We start from the raw sequence: 21,770 nt of genomic DNA, 5'->3' as shown, positions 1-21,770 counted from the left end.
ATTTTTATGAATGTTTTTTTCAGTTTCCCTTTTAGTCTGGTTCCAAACATCAAAGTATCCATCTATTTGGACTGGGGTTGATAATCAGGCTGTAAATGACGTAATGAATCAACTTTGACCACACTTTTCAGCAGGCATTGTAAAAGCCATAAACCTGAGTAGGGAACAATTGGCTCTGTCTTAACTGTGCTATATCATTAAAAGCTACCAATTATAAAATAAAGTGCAATGTGAGACAGCGAGTACCGATTTATTCTTGAACCATCAATAGCAGCATCTTTGTTCAAGGAACACTGCAAATAAATGCCTGGTGCCGGCTGTAGTTGAGTAAATAAACACCATAGGAGGAAATAATCAGCGTATTTGCTTTGTGTTTAGAGTTCAGAGTGAAATATTTCAAACTTTGAGCACAAAATTAGCAAAAACACAAAAGGGCTTGGAAATAAGCGCACTTATTGCTCAACTGTGTTGGAGAGGAAGATTGTGGGGAAGTGAATATACCTCAAGGAAGTGTTTTTTGTTTTTATTTTTTTAGTTTGTGTGACTTTTTTTGTTGCATGGACTGACTGTTTGCTGCTGTGTGCACGTGTTTTGGCGCCGCCATACATCTCCTTATGTACAGTCAGTCACATTTGCCTTCAAAAATGTTGTTTATCCAAAATCAATTCCTCCATCAAGAGTGATATGAAAAGTCATGGAATCGTTTTATTACCCTTTACCTTAATTGGGATCACGTTATTTTATAGCAGTATCATTGATCTTTGATTTCCACTTTACTGCAAAACCTTCCTGGACTAACTACAAGGTTAACAATTTACATATTTATTGAGAACTATTCTTTAGTTCCTTGTTGTGGTTTTCTTTAATCTGTGTTTATTTTCATATGTCTGTTGCATTTTAAATTTAAATAATTTTATATCCTTTTTTTTGGTCTCTATTATATGTTATTTAAAGGCCACTGTTGACTTTGTGACTGGTGCTTTTTAACATATGGTGATGGAATGTTGCCTGAAATAAAATAAACATTGACCTTACTAGAAGTCTTTGCATTTTCAATTGCATTTGATATCCAAAATGTGTATGGCTCCCAGTCATCGGTAGAATTGATTTTTAAAATTCTGCTACTGGCTATAAGTCACCGAATGGGGATTCTGTTCTGAATACATTAATGAAATGCTAATTGAACATAAACCAGTAGGGCTCTGAGGCCTCTCTGCAGACTTTGGTCACTTAGTGCATGGAGATCAGGTTTCAGTAAGGGATGACGAACAAAAAGAGCATTTCACAATCCTTTTGGCAAATGAAATCTCCATGAACTATTAAAACTCTGCACAAAGCTCTTTAAATAGCATAATTGATTTTAAAGTCAAATTTGCACACAAAAAAAACATAGTTGAAATACCTTAGTGCTTGTATCTGAAAGTGATAACTACATAGATTGACAATTAACTGGCGATAGCATTGCTGTGGGTTGGAATTGAACCTGCAGACGAGGGTTTTATCTTCTAACTTCTTCCAATGACGTCATCTATAGTTTCACTTCTTTCATTTGTTATTTTTCTGATCTGTTCCTGGCCATTAGTGCATTTTTCTGTTCGCATGAAAGGACATATTTTACTTAAAAATAAATAAAATGCTTATTATGGACACAAAATAATTTTCCTGGTATCCGAATGAGACTATACGTAGTGACAGTGCTTCATATCCACCTATAACTGTAAAGGTTTTTATTTTTTTAGTAGGAAATAAACCTGTACTCTTTCATCTCCACACTGTTTGGCTAAATTATGATGAACTATATTTTGAAAAAAAAATCTTAACTTGCTTAAATTAAGGTAAAGTAGTTTTGTGAGCAATTGTGATTCGCAACACAATGTGTAAGAGCTATATCTGTTCATTTAAATCTGACTTCCAACCGCCACACAAATCAATCACGAGAGCAACCGTTTACCTGCTGAAAAACATCTCCAGACTGAAGGACTGCATGCTCCAAGCACACCAAGAGAAGCTTATCCATACTTTTATCTCCAGCAGACTTGATTATTGTAACAGTCTTTTGACTGGACTCTCAAAAGAACATCAGACAATTGCAGCTCATTCAGAACGCTGCAGCTCGGGTCCTGACCAAAACAAAGAGATCAGAAAATATCACTCCAGTCCTAAAGGTACCCTGGCTCCCACTCAGCTGTAGAATAGAGTTCAAAATGCTTCTACTGGAGTTTTCATGTTCTCCCCGTGCCTCATGGGGTTTTACTTCGGTTTCCTCCCACATTCCAAAACCTTGCATGGTAGGCCGATGGACCGCTCCAAATTGTCTGTAGATGTGATTGTGTGCGTGGATGCGTCAATGTGTGCCCTGCGACTGTCTGGCGACCATTTCAGGGTGTGCCCTGTCTACCGTCCATTCACAGCTGGGATAGGCTCCAGCATGCCCGCAACCCTAGTGAGGATAAGTGATGGTCTATAAATCCCTGAATGCTTTGGGTCCTGAAGACATGAAAGAAATCCTCATTGAATGTAAACGTAGTAAGGCTCTGAGGTCAGCAGACTAGGGTCAATTAGTGGAGTCCATGAGTTCAAAGCAAACATGGGGCTTCAGCAGATATGCTGCCAGTAGAACTGAGGTTAAACGCAAGTATAAATTCTTTATTTCTCTGCTTTGCTTTTAAATGTCTTAAATTCTTCTGGGGTTTTTTTTAGGGGCAGTGTGTAGGATTTAGTGCCATCTAGTGGTGAGCTAATGGATGCAACGATTTTGAAGCACTTGTGCTACGGTGCCTCAGAGAGACCACACTTTGCAAGCCTACCTCCAAATACTAACAATTTTTATTTGGAGTGAGCGAGCGAGCAGCCCGGCGAACATGAGCTAGCGGCAAGCAAGAGCAGCTAGCAAAAATTTCGCTAGAGCGGCTAGCAAGAGTGACTAGCTAGAAATAGATGGAGTAGCTAACAAGAGCAGCTAGTGAGAGCAGCTAGAGGGAGACAAGCAGCAGGAGCCCAAATCACAGGACTCAGCGATAACTACCTGCAAGACCCAACTGTGATAGGTCAGTGATAGTCGACCCATTAGGTCCGAAATAAGCAACTACCACCAGAGGCTAACTGTGTACGTAAAGTTCTTCTCCTTTGGGCATCCGTAACAGAAAGATGGCGATGAAACATGTCAGCCTCCTGTAAGGCGTGGCACAGCCTATATACAGGCTTTCCCTCAGGGTTTTATTAGCCAGGGGGCCCACCAGGCTTTTCTTGCCCCCTCGCCAGGCTAAAAGTCATTTTGAACTTGTGCACACAATTACTGGATGTTTTTCGCCATCCCCACCCCCAACTTAATGTTGATAATTGATTCAGGCATGTAATTCGTCATCCTCAAACAATATCCCGGGCGGAATTTTGTCCGTCCCCGACCACCGGGCTTAACAAGTTTTCTGGGAGAACCCCTGATATAATTAGCTTAATTAATTAGATTAATTTAATCTCTTGCGAAAGAAACAATTGTGATTGATGTTCCTATATTAGAAGGAAACTTGGAAACTTCTAAGATAGGAAAGCAACAGAGTAGGGAGGTTCCACCTCCCGAGGGGCCAGTTGACGACATGGCGAGGAAATATGTTCTAAAGGTTGCAAGGTTAAATGTCTGGATGTCTGAATTTGGGTTTTTATAGGGGGGTATTTAAGTTTGAAACAAGTGTCAGAACTGAAAGAAATCATACTTCCCAGTGTTTTGCATGGGGGGAAAAGATGGATGGTGTTTTCAAAACGATATGTCAATCTTCAATAATTGCTTGGATTTCTTTTGCCTTCGCCACTGCCTCGATGCGTTGTGGCATTGCCTGGGGGTCCTGGAAGCCCAGGCTTTTTTTATGCTTGCTGTCAGCTCTGTTTTTGGGTCTGGTGGCCCTCATTTTCCTCTTGATAGTATTATAATACAAGAGGAAAACAAGGGCCACAATAGAAAAGAGGAAAGCAAGAAAGCAAGCGAGCGAGAAAAAGAGAAAGAGAAAGAAAAAAATTAGGGCCACCAGACGCAAAAACAAAGAGCTGACAGCAAGCATCAATAAAGCCTGGGCTTCCAGGACCCCCAGGCAATGACACGACGCATCAAGGCAGTGGCGAAGGCAAAGGGAATCCAACCAACTATTGAAGATTGACATATCGTTTTGAAAATACCATCCATCTTTTTTCCCCATGCAAAACACTGGGAAATATGATTTCTTCACATTATTCTAATTTTTTGACATCCTGTTTTCATGTTTTTTTGTTTTGTTTTTTTAAGATGGAAGCCCAAATAATGTAAAAATAAACAAATAAATTTGAAATTAGTGCTGTCAGGCTTCTTTTTTTTCTTTTTTTTTATCTAATTACAGGATTTTTTGTATTAATTATTCAAATTAATCTATTTTAATCTCATATCTGATAAAAGTCCCCAAATAAAGAATTTGAATTCCAAGACATTACAAAATTGTAGTGCATGACAATCAATCAATTGAATAAGAAGAGTGCTTCGTAAGTGCTTCATAAATGAAATTCAAAAGCACTTCAACAAACTAATTAGACCATACATTATTTTAATAGATAATCTAAACTTCAATTTTGTTTAAAAAAAACAAACAAATTTGAACAAACTTTAATCAAAACTTCTACAAGCTGCGGTCGGTGTATGGATGGCATGAGATGAACTGATAATAAATAGCTGTGGTGGTTTTGAGCTAAACTAACAAACTGGTAATCAGGAAAAGTTAGAGGTTAGAAGGAGATGTTCTAAATCTAAAGCTACAATAACACAAACCCAAAAGAGGAACTGGGGCTACACTATCAACTCCTCATATCAAAAACCAACCCCAAGATAGGTTACAGGATCTGACAACAGACAACTAACGCTATGTGTCCTTGAGCCAGTTGCTCAAACAAGCTTGTTTACATTGAGAGTCTTAAATGATAAGTCAGGCTGGAGCTGCTTTTTTCTTTTTACAAAAGGTACAAATCACTGCGTTCTTGTTAATAGTCCCGGCTTTGTTCTTTTTGTAAATAAACTTGCGTTTAACCACTAGCACTACCAGAATTTTAGGACAACTAGATCTCCCAGAGCCGCCATTTTGAGCCTAATATAGTTATTACCCGCGGTTTTAAGTAGCTAATATAATCCCTCTCTTGCTTTTCTGAGGCGGACGAATGGTGGACCTTTATTGATTTCGATTATCAGGCTTGTACTGCCAAAAACGTCATGACTCCATTGTTGCGTTCCGGAGATAGAGGGCCGACAAACCCGTGATAGCAACCATCGCATGCGGGGTAAGTGTTTGAAAATCATCAGTCTCCTGGAGGTCTTTGTGCGGCCGTATCTCCCGAACCGTACGTCCTACCGGGGACATCCCCGGACTCGTCTCGACGACAGCTTTCCAACGATGTTCGTGCCATCGCTCCACGACATTGCGTTCCGCCATGGTTATCTAGCTTGTAGCCTCCGTGATGAATGGCAGTTGCGGCAGACCCCGCGGGTCTCGGCGAGGTGAAAGATGTACATTGAAAAGAACAGAACTGTCAAAATAACGTCTCTGGGAGATATAGGTCCAAATAAGTTTGCCTCACTCTCCTGGCTGTGCTGCACTCGCGTCCATGTCTGCTGTTGTCAGTGCTCGTAGTGCTACCCTGTAGTAACGCGCCTCTATCACCTACTGGTACCTCGATGAACCAAATTGCGCATTGACTTGCCACTCGCGATCAATTGCGTTATTTTTTTTAACGCACTAATTTGCGTGTAATTAATTAATCTAGATGAACGCGTTAAAGTGACAGCCTTACTTGAAATCACTTAAATTGTGGGCCCTGAATTTATAATCTATGAAAGTTTACTTTTTGAATGGAATTACGGAAATTATTCAACTTTTGGAGGATATTCTAATTTTTGGACGAGCACCTGTAATCCACTTGTTACCCTGTGGGGTCCTGACAGTAGTATGGATGAGAGTGCATCTATTAAATCCTGGGAGATAAATAAATTACATATCTAACTTGCAACCCATACTAACGCAGTCCAACACTACACTGAATTACTGTGTACCTTCAGGAGTCCTGGCTGCATTGCAGACACGAGGTGCGTCTTGCCGCCAATATTCACTGTCGGGGGATATTGAAATGAATATTTTTACTCAGTGTTACCATTGTGAACATTGTGATACTTAACAAATACGGTTCCTTGTGTTCTACCTCTCACGTTGCCAGGTGCTGATGTATGTACGCCATTGATTACCTGCTGGAAGACTAAATGGAAATCATACTTGCAACATAAATCACATTTGTTTGATATACAGTATGCTGTATTGGCGGTTTAGCTAATAACTTGTGTACTTTGTCCTCCTGCTGCACATCAGTGTGTTGTGGATGACCTAATGTAGAAATTATCAATAATAACTTTGTATACATTAATACTGAGAATGACTGAGATTTGCATTAACTAATCACCAATTTGGATAAAGGGGAATGGTTTGAAATCAGAGAAGATAGTATATCAATTCATCATGTACAATATAAAAAAAAAAAGAGTAGCATCTTAAACAGTTGATGTACAAGCCATAATCATTACATACATTTTTTTTTAATGGAGCAAGCAAGAAATAAAAGAGCTAACTAACTCCCTAACCCCTGAGGAGGACCAAAATTAAAAAAATTAATACATCAATAAATAATAAATTGTGTAATTTATTAATTAAATAAATGAATAATTAAATAAATGTGTCATGAAATAATTCAATGTGTCATTTATTAATTAATTAAATATGGAATTAAATAAACCAATAATTAAATAAGTGTGGCATTAATCAAATTACCTATATATATATACATGCATACATACATACATATATACTGGTTAGCACGTCCGCCTCCCAGTGCAGAGGAAGTGAGATCGAGTCCGGGCTTCAGCCTTCCTGGGTGGAGTTTGCATGTTTTCCCCGTGCTTGTGTGGGTTTTCTCCGGGTACTCCGGTTTCCTCCCACATTCCAAAAGCATGCGTGGCAGGTTAATTGAACACTCCAAATTGTCCATAGTTGTGAGTGTGAGTGGTTGTTCGTCTCTGTGTGCCCTGCGATTGGCTGGCAACCAGTTCAGGGTGTGCCCCGCCTACTGCTCGAAGCCAGCTGGGATAGGCTCCAGTTAAGTTTGCCCCCATTGGCGCTTCACTTCTTCTTCTTTTTTCTTGAGAGTGACCGGAAGCTTAAACGCGTTGCTGCCTCCTAGTGGTGGGGAAGTGTCATACAGTTATAAAGACCCGTACATGACAATCTCATACGCATATATGCGTATATTGGCTGCTTTATTCATGAATCGTGTGATCTGGCATTTTGTTTCACACTGATAATCCAGTTGTGTCAATACACATTATTCAGTGTATTTAATTAAATCGTCAGGATTTGGTCTAAAGAGAGTTGAAATAAGAACTTGATTTAGAGGTCTAAATCAAGTCTAAATATGAACTACACTATACATTGATCAATTACTGTTTAAAACGTAGTAATGCAACAGTTTGCCATCATTTATACAACCTACAGTTATTTATTTTTTATTTTTTAATAGCTAATATTTACTTGATTAATTGTATCGTCCAGTTTCTGGCTACAATATGACCAATTATAGACGGGCTAATTTCGGTCTAAATTTAGTTTAGGGGAATTATTTTGAAGCTGTGCCTGACACCGTTATTGAGCATTGTTTTGTTTTAATGTATAGTCAACGCAGCATTACTACAGAGCCAAAACATGAATGAGAACTTGCAGCGATCTCGAGACTGGGAAAAGAAGAAGTATGAAGAGTGAAACTGAAAAAGGGAAAAGGAACACAATTCAGGGGAAATGTTAAAGCAGATACACTCTCTTCACCTTACGACAGTTATTTAAACATACCGACATAATGTAAACATTATAGGATATTATTTATATGCATTATGCAAGTATGACAAATCGATACAATACATTACAATATACTGTATTGTTTTCCATCCATCCATGCATCCATCCTTATTAGGGTCGCAAGTGAGCTGGAGCTTTTATGTAATCGCTGTCTATTATCCAAGTATCGCTGAGGCGGGACTCGCACAGGATGTATTGAACAAAAGCTAAAAGTGAAAGTAAGCCATCAGAAAAACTATGTGCTCTTTCTGGGATAAAAGCAGATGAACTTCATCGACACCGAAACGCGGTGAGTCCACAAAGAACTTTCATTCGTTATTGGTTGGTTTATTGGATGTAGTCTACTCATCATTACTACGATCGAGGCAAGGAGAGCGGTGAATACAGACGAGGTGAAACGAGTGCAACCGCTGCGAGGCGAACGTGTGGGCTCTCTGACAACACGCGTGGACGTAGACGCCACTATTTAAATCGAATTGTTCGGATTTAAAGACTTTCTTTAGTTTGTCCATAGCGGTACCATCGAACAATGGCTGCTTTAAAAGCAGTACTGTTGTGCGTGTTGTACTGAAAGCAGTTTTCACACACACTGAGTGTTTATTATTATTTTTTATTCTTAATGGGTGATAACTTAATGTTAACATTGTTCTTTGTTTCTTAATATCCTCAAGAGGCAAAGTAAAATTGTAATGGCCAAATAGACGTAAAAACAAACCAGATGAAGAAATATGTGACGTTACGTCATAGTGACACCGCGGCAGATGTGTTTGTGGTACTTAACATTAACAATGAGAATGGACAAATTTGAGGGCAAGCTGTGCCAATTGTTGGAGGGTGAATGCAGAAGCTTGAAAGGAGTTTCATGCACCGCAGCGTCACTGCCAGCATAATTTGTAGCTAAATGCAGGGGCGCAACTACTTAGGGTTATGCAGACACATGACAGACACATACATTTTAATAATTTTGTGACTCATTAGGATTTCCTATGTTCATTCATTTTAACAACCTACTATTAATTTCAATAATATGCAAAAAAATAATAATTATATCGCATCAAATAACAGTTATTTCATGTAGCGCTGTCAGGTGATTAAAATTTTTAATCTAATTACAGTATTTTTTAATCAATTAATCTAATTAATTTATTTTAATCTCATATCTGCTAAAGGTCGCCAAATAAAGAATTAGAATTCTAGGACATTACAAAATTGTGGTGCATGACTAATTGATTGAATACACCAAGAAGAGAAGACTTGAAATCCACATTTTTATTGTTGAAGTGTGCTTCATAAATGAAATTCAAAGGAATAAATTTAAGCGTATCAACAAACCAATTAGGCCAGGCATTATTTTAAACGATAATCTAAATTTCAATTTTGTTAAAAAAAATAAAAATTTAAAAAAGAAGAACAAAATTGAATCTAAACTTCCACAAGCTGAGGTTCGGTATATGGATGGCATGAGATGAACTGATAATAGTTGTGGTGGTTTTTGAGCTAAACTAACAAACTGGTAATCTGGAAAAGTTAGAGGTTAGGAGAAGTTAACAAAAATCTAAAGCTACAATATTTGGGTCATAACAACTCAAACCCAAAAGAGGAACTGGGGCTACAGTACCAACTCCTCAAATCAAAAATCCACCCCAAACTAGATTACAGAATCTGATAACAGACAATTTAGTTTGTTTAATGAATAAACTTGTTTACACAGCTTCTTTTTAGCCTGGTCTTGTTCGGACATGCTATCTGAAACTCCCGAGTGATCCAGCGACAGCGACCACTCATCGTGATTCGTCAGTCTCCCTGTCAGCTTCATCTTAGAAGGTAGCTGTTAAATTTCCTCTGTAGTATAGATTTTTATTCGCCATGGTGATCTAGTTTATATCCAAAGCCATAGCCTCCGTGCTGAATGGCAGTTGCCCAGCAGCGCAACCCCGCGGGTCCCGGTGATGTGAAAGATATACTGTACATTGAAACGAATAGAACCGTCAAAATGACAGCTCTATGAGATCTTGGTCCAAATAAGTTTGCCTCTCTCTCCTGTGCTGCACTCAGGTCCATGTCTGCTGTTGTTCACTGCTGTAGGGGCACATCACTAAAGCCTACGGCTACGGGTCCCTCAATGGGCCAAATTTCAAATGCTTGTGCAATGACTTGCCACTCACGATCAATTGTGTTATTTATTTAACTGACTCATTTGCCGAATAATTAATTAATCTAGATCAACGTGTTAAACTGACAGCCTTAATTTCATGTAATCGCTATTTATACTAAATAGGTCGCACTACACCTTACAGGAGGCTAACAGGTTTCGCCGCAATCTTTCTGTCTACGGATACTCAAAGAAAAATAATTTTGCGAAAGTGTGTGCTTCAAAACGCAAACCCTTCTAATTTAAATTGTTGCATTCTATTAGTTCACCACTAGATAGCACTAAATTCTTCACACTGTCTTTTTATTCAAAAAAAAAGAAGAAGAAGAAGAAAAAAAGACATGTAACAGCAGCAGCACCCACTGCTTAACACATTCTCTGTAGTTGAAATATGAAATTATGAGATTTGAAAAACAGTTTCATTAACGGAAAAAAACTACTAGAATTGTTAAAAACAAAAAAAACTACAACTGAAACTATATTTTATGTTTACATAACTAACTAAATCAATATTAATAGCAAAAATGTTCTCTGTTTTCGAAAATTAATTTAACGCGTGAGCCTTTGGGGTTGATATTAAATGTGATTTGAAGTATATTTATTTTTATAGACCCCTTTCCTGTTTACAAACAAAGATGACGTAATCAGGTTGCACGTGCAGCGTTGCGGCATAAAGGAAGGCAAAATGCATTAATATGTAAACAAGCCGACTATAAACGATTGTGAAAATGACTTTAAAAACTAACGTTGTCGGATGGAAAGCATTTGCTTGTGGGATTACAGAGTAGGATAAAGATGTTCAGTTGCTTGATATACATCTTTATTTAGTGGAGACACTGAGTGTTTACACTCGAGAGAAACTGTGAGCTTACAAGTGATGTGTGGTCATGTACAATTTTCACTTTTTTTTTTTTTTTTAAATAAACTGTCATGTAAGAGCAATCCATCATATGTACTTGATCACAGTAACAAAATTGTCATGACTTGTTAGGAGTACCGGTAGTTTATAGTTTTTACTGTTAACACAAGCAGCCCGAATAAATGCAAAATATATTTACCATGAGACAAATGTATAAATAATATGTTATAAAATTTTTTTTAGTGAACACTGAACAAAAATAGTGAAAAGAAACAACAAATGGTTAGACCTCAATATTGTTTCTTAATCTTAATTCTCTTGTGTCTTGTGTTTCAACTACGAACTTAACCTACTTTAAAATCAACTACCAGCCTACCTACTATAAAATTGAGCTACAGTAGATCACGTCCACCCAAGTTGGGAATCGAACCCACACTGCAGCCACATCTCCGGTTTGGGAGCGAAAATACTTCATGTGAGCTAAAATGTCAGGTCGGCAGTGCGGATCAGAACCGTATGTGATGTCTCAGCCGAAGTGAGGTGATCTACATTTATTTTGAAAAAAAACAAAACTTTTTTTACCAACATAAAATTAAAAAACACGCATACAAACAGCCCATTTTTTACCCCCTCCCTACATTCCTCACGGTTGACTTAGGACTTGGGAGCAGTCCAAGGTCTACCAGTCGACTGCGATAGACTGGTTGGGAAAATTGCCATTAGTTTAAAACAGTAATTCATTTGGAAATCACCTTAAAACTTATCTGAGAATGATGTCTTCACTGAATTTATGTTCTCTGGATACGTGGCACTCACTTACTCTCATACGCGCATCTTTCAAGTAGGTAAGCGGACAATCAACTGGGTCGGTGGGACCTGAGCATTAGCAACATTTTCCTCGGCTTGACCTGCCTTACTCTCCCTCTGATTGGTTCATCAGTCCTCGTGCCTAAAGTTAACTAATCAAATCAGCAACGGCAGCAAGTACTAGCCTGGCGTTTGGCAAGCAACAGGCGGCCATAGACAGCGATTCGGCTTTGTCCGAAAACAGGACGGCCCAATCAAATTCGTCTGTTTACGTGACGTCGTCTTCGTGAGCAACATCACTCTTCAGTAATCAAGTTTTTCCCGTAACAACGACGTCATTTACTACTGTCTCTCTTCGGCTAGTAACCATGTTGGATTTTTACTTCGTCTCCGCAAAATAAATAAATAAATAAATAAATAAATAAATAAATAAAATACTTTAACGAGTTTCTTTTCTGACGTCATGTCTGCTCTTCGCTCATTGGTTCATTCCACTGCCTGTTAGCTCAGGTTTGCCCCGCCTCAGGAATGCGACTGATGGGGCGATTGACCAGACTCATTCTCCGGCTGTGTCTGGATTTCCAGGCTAAGCAAGTACCAGCCAGTTAGAGGCAGAGGAGGGTGGGTCATGGCTTCACCATCTTTGTGGAAAGAATAGGTCATCTGACTCACAGAAATGACTGAACAGTACGCGTCAGGGGGATTTAGAAATGATTTGAAATTCACACTGAATTCAAGTCGTTCCTGGTTGTCGGCGCCAAACTACCAATCAGCTCATTTGCCGTGCTGCTAGTGGTTGCTTAGATTTTTTTTCTCGATATGTTTCAAGGTTTTGAAGTCATCAAGGATTCATGTCACAATTTAAAGCAGGATGTTGAGAGATGAAAGTTGTCTTTTGACTTTTGTTCACTGTTTGACATTTAAAAAAGTACAGATGCAAATGAAGGTGGCATTTATAAAGCAAAAACTGGAAAGGTAAAAAAATATATATTTAGGTCTTCTATTTGTGTTTGAGGATACTTGTAAAATGCCTCTAAAATGTCTCCCAGCCGTGCATTCCCCTTGGAGTTGTCGAACGAAAACATACAGTTTGTCTAGGAAAAATCTCTAAATGTAAACCAGAATACTAGAATTTGACATAAAGCAGAAGGTAGACTTTCGATACTTAAAAAAAAATCCTGACCACATAAGAAACCAGGGAAAACAACAGAGTAAATCTAATAGCACAATAAGAGGGGCTAATGAACTTGTACTTTTCTTGTCCAGAAAAAAAGAGAAAATGTACTTCAACTCCAGTGTGTACTGTTAGAAATGTCAATGTACTTACTGACTGAAATGCATTGTATATCTAGAAACTGTTGGGTATCTTTGTATTGGCTGAAATATGTGCCCATTGGTCTGAATGGTTGTTTGTCAAGTAGTGCATATGTGCCCTGTGATTGGCTGACCCCATATATGGCCGGATGTAGCCTTCTTTCTTACGCATTAATCCCTGAAAGTTAAAAGACAGTCAGATTAATGATGAAGAAAACTTCACAAAAGTATTAACTGCGACCAGGCCCAAATTGTATACACAAGTACACATGCTGGGACTACACAAGTATGGAGACGAACAGGTTTTTTTTGCCCCTGGTCACTCACTCCTTATAATAATTTCTGTGCATATATGTACAGTATACAAGTTGTTGTGTTGGTTACCGTTCTTTCTCTTGTCACTTCCTCTACTTTCATAATGTGAGCCTGGGTGTTCACAGTAGCAGAATGACATGGAGGTTTGGCCCCAAGCTGTGTCTCATTGTAAGTAGCCACACTATCTCTAACATACTTAGATCAAAATAGACACTTAAAAAAAAAAAGACCCATATTTATATATGTGCTTCATCCATGTACTTGTATAATGTATTAGTTGTGACTGTGAGGTGTCTACCCTGTCTCAAATTTCCCTTAAAGACTAACAGCTTTGTTTTATGTTGTTTGTGTCTGTGGCATTTCATCATATAGCCACTGATTTTGTCAATTAGTGTGCATATATATCCATGCATGCAGTGCAATCGCGTCTGGACTGGGGATCAGAAGCTGAGATAACCCTCATCTGTGTACGTCCAGCAACAATGTCTGCTTTGCTTTTGTCTTTGATATGATCATATTTCCATGTTGTCATTTTTCCCTAAGTTTCCTTCAAAATTGAACTTCCATGCAATGCAATGCCATTGAGACATTTGTCTGTTGCAGGTATTCCTGAGTTTGACTAAACCTTCCAAAGAGAACTGTAAAGACTATTTTACAGATGATCAATGGGTATGTTTTTGTTTTTGTTTGATTGTACAAGTATTGCACACAAGCTTGAGTATTGTCGTCACAACCAAGTGTAGCACACCAGCATTGTCACTGGGGCCAGTCCGCCTGAAGAAACAGTTAAGGAGGTGATGGATAAGCTTAGCTTTTTGTATGGTTTTTTTTTCCTTTTCAATGACGTCGCCTCAATGATGGCAAAGAGGAAACGTGTGATGATAACCATGGAACAAGAAACAGCATACTACAAAAGGGCTCTGACTACTCATTACAATATAAGCATATACGTTGAAAACTTGAATCTGAAACCTGAAAAAGCAGCACAGAATGAATGAAAGAAATATCATAGCAGAGTGACCAGATGGACTACGTGCTACGGGCTTTCACATCTGGGAAGTGTTTCTTGAAAAGCGGATATCATTAAAGTGATCTCATTATCTGAATTTCATCTGTTAGGGGGTCATAAAGAGTATTGTATGAAATATGATCAATTCAAATGTCACCGAACTTGAATCTTTCCTTTACTTTTGTCACACAGGAAAATGCCACTAAACTTACAATGGTCACCCTTGTCATCACAGAGAACATCACAGTAAGTCACGAGCCAAAGTGGACTGATTTATGGACTCAACAGATTCACATACGAGCATTATGATGTCTCTTTTTCTATCAAGAATGTGGCGGAGTGCACTTTAGAAAGCTACTGTTTGCAAGACGAGATGTGTGATGTGTTGGTTGACTGCTTCCACAGAGATGTGAGTGAGTAAATCAGAAAGGATCGTTTGACCGGTTGTGTATTTATTATCAGAATAGGTTACTAATACTAATAATATAAACTTGTCTTTTCTCCCCTCAGGCCACGTCAACAAGTGAAAAGTGTAAATCTGTGTGGAATATTACTGTTCATACTCATCACTTTATGTGCCTGTTAGCCAGAGTGGTGGATTCCCAAAAATCTGTAAATGGTTCGTATCACACCATTTATTTACAGTATTTCTGCTTGCTCTCATTTTGAATTTCATTTCCTGTCATTTCCTCTCCATCTTGAGATATATATATTTATTATATAGACATATATATATATATTAGAGCTGTCAAACGATTAAATTTTTTCATCAGATTAATCACATTTTAGAATTTTGATTAATCACGATTAATTGCTTAACAAATAAGGCTTTTTTATCGAAAATTTTTGCCCGCCAAACTTGAATAGCACCTGTTGTGTTAATTCTTTTGACATTTAATGTTATGAGGACGTCTTCAATATTTTTTTGTTCCACTGCACACGCTCATCCTCCTCTTTTTCTAATCAGTTAATTACTTGCATAATTTAAAATTGAAAAAAAATGACCCTAGTATTTTGACATGAACTAATATTCTAAATGTGAAACGCAAACATTTATTAAATGCTTTACTTTAATGCATATAATGATGTTTATTGCTACCTTAAACATAGCCATCGGCTGTCACGCTAAAGGATAATCCATGGTTAAAATTAATAGTGCGATTAATCTGCGTTAATTCGTGATTAATGCGATAATTTTTTGTGATTTATTAATCAGTTAATGCTTTAACTTTGACAGCACTAATATGTATATATTATATATAGTAGAAAGCCAAGTTAGTCAACGTTTTTTTAAGTAGTTACATTTAACATAATAAAATAGAATATTTTTTTCCAAGTAGTTTAATTCAAAAAGTGAAACTCATGTATTCATTAAAACATGAGAAAATACTTTTCAGACGGCCATTTCCTAACTAATTTCTTGTGATTGTGATTTTTAAATTTTTGTTAGCTGAAGTCTTAAATCAGCCAAAATATATACAAAAATACAAAATAACAACAGAGAGCAGGATTGGGTTCAGATGGCCTCAAAGAAAACACTTGGCGAAGAAACCTTGACTGAGAAGCAGCTTGCATGGAAGAGTTGTTGCATTGAATAGTAAGAAACCACAACATGCTGAGAGAAACCTCGGCTAAGGAACCTCGACATACTGACAAAAGTCTCATTCAAGTAACTCTTACTTGGGCAATGCAATTCTTTATGACAGAATAAATGAGAGAAGAGTCACACATACAGAACCTAAATAATCACAATCGTCATATCAACTGAATAGTAACTGCCAACTTCATCATCAACACAATAACTCCATGATCCATCCCAAAACACAGTCATATATGACACAAACCAAAACGCAGTCATAAAATTCATCTAATTACTGTCTTCGATGCAGTTTGCAAACAAATAGAACAAATAAGTGGCCTCAACCCCAAAAACACGGCGATACACTTTGAGGGCCATGAGTTATAACATGAATCAATATACTGAATTTTACTTTTTAAATTGAACTATTGAAATAGACATTCTAATGTACTGAAAGTAGTTGTTAAGAATTGAACCTGTTGAACATGTGATTGAGTTTCAAAATCTTTTCCTTTTGCACCGCAGGCTGTGAATATGGTGAGTATGACTTTATATTACATTGAAATGACATTTCCTGATCTAAAAAAAAAAAGACAGAATTTTCTCACTGTGTCGTCTTTTACAGCAAGTGTTTGTCCATTATTTGAGGAAAGGTTGCAAGTTGGTAAGGGCTTACAATTTCATTTATTTTCACAAATTGTCATTGTATCGTATAACTAAATAAATGATTAAAAAATGTAATTAGGTGACACAGTTACTGTTTAAGCAGCTTTGTAACATTTACATTAGGGGTGTAACAAAAGCAGATTTGAATTGGAAAATTGCTGTTGATTTAAAAGATGCAATTGCATCGCATTGAACCAAATTGAATCGTTCCACTTTAAAATACACTGAGATACATATCAAATTGTCTTTTATTGTAGAGGAATGTCACATTTAAAATATTGACAAGTTCATTCATATGTACTGGATGAAAATGACAATAAGAAACTCATTGCATCATACCCTCTTTCATTTTTTTCTGCAGTGCCTACAACAACGCTACCACCAAAAACAACAACGATGACCTCAACAGTTTGGTCATCTCAGACTGCACCACAGCCAACCTCACGTGCATCATTATCAGAATTTACGCTGGTGACGAGAAATGGACATCATGCCGGGAAAATAGTCTGTCAAAGCCATGGTAAGTTTGATGACACTTATGACATTACTACCACAATGAGAGTATTCATATAGTTTGGGTTTTGTAGTTACATTGGAATTTCCAGGATTGGCCCGTAGCAGATTTGCAGTGATGGTCAAATTTGTTCCCATCGAAAATAGTGGAAAGAATGAAACGATTCCAGTGTCAAACAATACCAGCGTTGATTTGCGAGGCAAAAAAAAAGAGACAAACTTGTAGAGTTTGACGTTGGCATAGCTGAGGTCTCAAGCTCTCATTCATGACACTGAATCTATTATGGGTCTACGAAAGGGGGAATTATGACATTTTTTCCTGGGGTTTGGTGCTACTGAACAACAAATAATCCAAATAATGATAGATTTGTCTTTCTCTCACCAGACATTTTTAGTCTGACAGCGCTATTAGGGATTTCTTCAACGCTTGCCCTTGTTTTGCCGTGTGCTGTTTACATTTACATGCGCCGCCAAATGAAGCAAAACAAGAAGTGGCAGGTGAGTGAAAAGCTGAAGATGTTTTTAATCAGGCACATATAATATTCATTTATGGGATATTTTGATTAATGTGGTCCTTTATGACTGACTTTGGGGAGGCACGATACACTCTGTTGACAAACAAACTTTCACACTCACATTTATGGGATGTTAAATGAACATGCATGATTTTGGAATGGAATGTCAGATGAAGCAGGAACGCCCTGAGAAAACATTCTCCCAATGCAATTGCAAACTCCACACAGGTAGAAGAGATTCGGACCCGGGACCTCTTAGTCTTGACTGTGTAGCACACATGCTAACCACTAGCTCATCACGCTGCTTAGCCTAAATTTTTATCATTTTGAATCTTTGATGTCTCAGGCATCTTTGTTATTATTTTCAAGTCCCAAAACAGGACATATGTAAAAGTTAATTTGTCTCAGTTCATCACAACTGCCAATCTTCTTCTTCTTCTTCTTCTTCTTCTTCTGCTTCTTCTTTTATATTAATGCTAGTGTCCCTTGTTACACTAGAGAGATTCATAACTACAATGGATCATGGATATTAAGTAGAGCTGTCAAACGATAATGTTTTTTAATCAGATTAATCACATTTTAGAATTTTGATTAATCACGATTAATCGCTTAATAAAAAAAGGCTTTTTTTTAATCAAAAAAAAATTCCCGCCAAATTTGAAGAGCACTGGTTATGTGTTCATTCTTTTGACATTTAATGTTATGAGGATGTCTTCCACATTTTTTGATGCACTGTACATGCTCATCCTCCTCTTTTTCTAATGAGTCAATTACTTGCATAATTTAAAATGGAAAAAAATTACCCCAATATTTTGACATGAACAAAAATTCTAAATGTGATACACAAACATTTATTAAATGCTTTACTTTAATGCATGTAATTATGTTTATTGCTAAAACACAACCTGTGCTACCTTAAACGTAGCCATCCGCTGTCACGCTAAAGGATAATCTATGGTTACAATTAATAGTGCAATTAATCTGCGTAATTTATGATTAATGCGATACTTTTTTGTGATTAATTAATCAGTTAACGCTTTAAATTTGACAGCACGTCAAGTGGCATAAACTAAATTGTCATACAGTACGTGTTGGGAATTTTGCAATTGATCATACATCAGAGGATAAATTTGTATCTCTGTTGCCGTGGTGCAGTAATTGGTATTTGTGTGTGTGTGTTTTCTAGTGTGACAAACCATCTTCAAATACTGATTTGCTGGTAAGTGTTAATGATGACAGTTTGGCAGATCATTTTGTTTATTAGTTAAATTCAAATACTGGATATGTACTGGAGGTTATTGACTTTTTCAGGTGTCTGACAAATTTCTTAGTGTCCTTGTGTTTTATTCACATTAACTTTTGGGATTATTGTTGTGGGCGGCACGGGCAATTGTGCCCTGCGATTGGTTGGCGAAGAGTTTAGGGTGCACCCTGCCTCTCGCCCAATGACAGCTGCCTGCATTTGTGTGCACCTACACTCAGCTTCCTCCACACCTTTTTTGACGTGATCAAGCACATGCCACAACATGAAAGCTTGTATGCCTTTTTGCCTGTGTCTTTGTCCACGGCTGTGTTAGGGTAACGGGAATTTAGATGCACTCATTGGTAAATTTATATATATGAAGTTAGCTAGAGACCTTTACTTTTTATTTTGAAAAAGATACTTACTCTACTTTCTTTTCTCTGTAGATGGAGAATATTAGGGTCCCATCTTCATAACCTACACGAGAGTGGAAAAGACCACCTTAATGAGCATAAAGAACCACACAACCATTGCATGCTCACACTAACACAGACAGCAATATTACAGGTCAAAACATTAATAACTGCAATCAGCAAGCTACTGTACAATTCTACAATCCTGACAGTTGTAAACATGTTAAATTAATATAACTCTGGCTGTGTCAGTGAAAACTAATATTACTCTTAATACGAGGTGTGTCAGAAAGGCTCCATTAGTGGTGTCTGTGTCCTCCCATGTGGCGCCACTGGTCTCAACTCCACCTGCTTGCTTGACCCTATGCCCACATCACTGGTCATGATATGACTTCCCACTCTCTGGAATGGTTGCCTCCAGGTTCATAAGCATCCTCATCCTCAAGAAGCACTTGACCCTTCACCCAGCTCCACCCACAATCTCTGGCCAATTGCCTCACTGGCATAAAAACCTTGATGAAACAAAACTTCTCAAACAAAACTGAACTCCAAGTTGTGACCCCCACTTCTCTGCTTCTGGATCTGAATCTCCCCCTCCATGTGGAATGCTGCTCCATGTCCCTATATACTGAAATCTACAACCTAAAATAAAAAATTTCACCCGATACGATTAACTAAATCAAAATTTTCTAATCACGTAATCGAAATTGGGACAACTGTACAATACGATATTAGCATAGCATGAAGTGAGTTTCAATTGGATGTAGTGCAACAGGGAAATCTGGCATAACATACAGAACCTCCCCTTTTTTACTCTACAACCCATAGGCTACTTATTTACTCCCCTTCGGGATTTATGCTTTGCTTTATGCCTTAAAGCATAACATAAAGTTTATGTGATCCTTCCTGACTCTTCTTTGTAAATCCCGCATTAGCACAGCTAGCACAGCTAACAAACCACCAAATACAGTGACTGCTTGGAATGGCTACCAATATGCCTGAAAGTTTTATAAGCAATTATACCATGACCTCTTGCTTCAAAAAATAACAAACATTCATATGCATTTTGATTTTTTCCCCCTGATGTATATTTTTGATACTGGAAAAAACAGTTAAGAGTTGGAAATTAATTCAAATGTGGGACATCAGGTATAACCAAACTAATGTGATCCTTATCAGTATGTTCAAGAACAGAATAAATGTGAATTGTTTTCATTCATTTGTGCTGTGTGATGCTTTACTTCAAGTGAAGCGTTGAGAGGAAACAAGCAAGCGCATGCCGTCTGCACAGTTGTATGATGGAAAATTACGCACGACTATGACTCATTTGTCTTGTGAAGGTGTGGACAACTAAGTTTGGCCATTTTTCTTTCCTAACAATTCAGTCGTGAGCTGAAATTACAATTTATCAGGACAACCCTACTTTTTCAACAAAAAATATCTTATTGTTATCAGTCTAGGGATGGAAAGATATCCATCCATCCATTTTCCGAACCGCTTATTCCTCGCAAGGTTCACGGGGGTGCTGGAGCCTATCCCAGCTGTCTTCGGGCAGTAGGCAGGGTACACCCTGAACTGGTTGCCAGCCAAGCGCAGATGTAACGATATCTAAAGATACAATAACTGAGCAGTATGATGATTATGGTAATAATGGGGAAATCTCACTGTATGAATCAGACTGCAGTTATAGGTCAAATTAAGAAACAGTGTTAACTGTGAAAGCTCTTTGAGTAAGGTAGAAAGGTACTGTAAGCATACAAGTGAAAACCCATAAAATAAAGATAAAATGCTGGCAATCATGCTGCCAGTAAGTTACTGTTATTTGTACTACAAAATTTCCCCTGGTTAAACATTAAACAATCGGAAAAGAGAGATGTATGTATGGGTATCTGAAGGCCAACACCTCTTCGATGCTTTGGACGAACAAGAAAATATAAATTCCTTTTTCCTCTTAGGCATTTGGTGAGGCATAATTTTTTATTCTTTAAGCTGTAGATTCATTAGCAACTATTCATTGTTCAATATAGCCAAGTCCTTTATTGTGAATCCATTTGAATGCCATCATGAGTAGCTTCTGAAAGTAGAGGTACACTGGTAAAGTTGTTCTGAAAACAAACCTTTTCAAGATGATGTTCATTTTATAAGATCTATTTAATCAGACAAGGGCTTTATTAAATAAAACATGCCAATGCATCTAAATAGCACTTCTCAAGATATTGCTATTAGCTACATCTAGTAACGCACTAATTAATAGTAATGGTAAGAATAATAAATCCTATAATCACCACTGCCAGTAAGGTTGGTGGGTCGTGGGAAAAATGAGCACAAAGCAAAAATCTTGTGTGTTCTTTTGAGAACCATGCCAAAACTCTTTTGTGCACAAATGTTTATAATACATCACACAATGGGAAGAGGAGTAGACACAAATTAGTTGGAATTGAATATAATTTATTGTTATTGCACATGTCATGAGTACCTACAGAG

General features: G+C 37.6%; 2 protein-coding genes across 10 annotated transcripts in view; both read left to right on the top strand.

The window, feature by feature from the left end:
- The window catches only part of cpt1a2b (carnitine palmitoyltransferase 1A2b), a 33,298-nt gene extending 32,264 nt beyond the window's left edge, over window positions 1-1,034 (top strand). Inside the window, exon 17 of the mRNA XM_086084023.1 lies at window positions 1-1,034. This exon is cut by the window's left edge and continues 1,246 nt beyond it. The gene's annotated coding sequence lies outside the window, so the exon portion shown is untranslated.
- Window positions 1,035-8,058: 7,024 nt separating this feature from the next.
- Window positions 8,059-20,501, top strand: LOC147184591 (uncharacterized). Of its 9 annotated transcripts, none has more exons than XM_086069244.1 (12): window positions 8,059-8,190; window positions 9,613-9,725; window positions 13,477-13,516; window positions 13,952-14,017; window positions 14,550-14,603; window positions 14,686-14,766; window positions 14,868-14,976; window positions 16,562-16,600; window positions 16,964-17,122; window positions 17,501-17,613; window positions 18,817-18,849; window positions 19,320-20,501. In XM_086069244.1, exons 3-12 carry the CDS (start codon window positions 13,481-13,483, stop codon window positions 19,347-19,349), a joined length of 720 nt encoding a protein of 239 aa, XP_085925370.1. In that variant the 5' UTR covers window positions 8,059-8,190; window positions 9,613-9,725; window positions 13,477-13,480; the 3' UTR covers window positions 19,350-20,501. The 9 variants fall into 9 exon arrangements, with proteins under 9 accessions (XP_085925370.1, XP_085925357.1, XP_085925363.1 ...); XM_086069231.1 differs by having other exon boundaries at window positions 13,474-13,516; XM_086069237.1 differs by having other exon boundaries at window positions 13,459-13,516.
- The last annotated feature ends 1,269 nt before the right edge of the window (window positions 20,502-21,770 follow it).

This window comes from Leptonotus elevatus, chromosome 1, assembly GCF_054856555.1.
Source record: "Leptonotus elevatus isolate MCC_2025b chromosome 1, RoL_Lele_1.0, whole genome shotgun sequence".
NCBI classification, from domain to species: Eukaryota; Metazoa; Chordata; class Actinopteri; order Syngnathiformes; family Syngnathidae; genus Leptonotus; species Leptonotus elevatus.
This window is presented reverse-complemented; position numbering and strand designations above follow the sequence as displayed.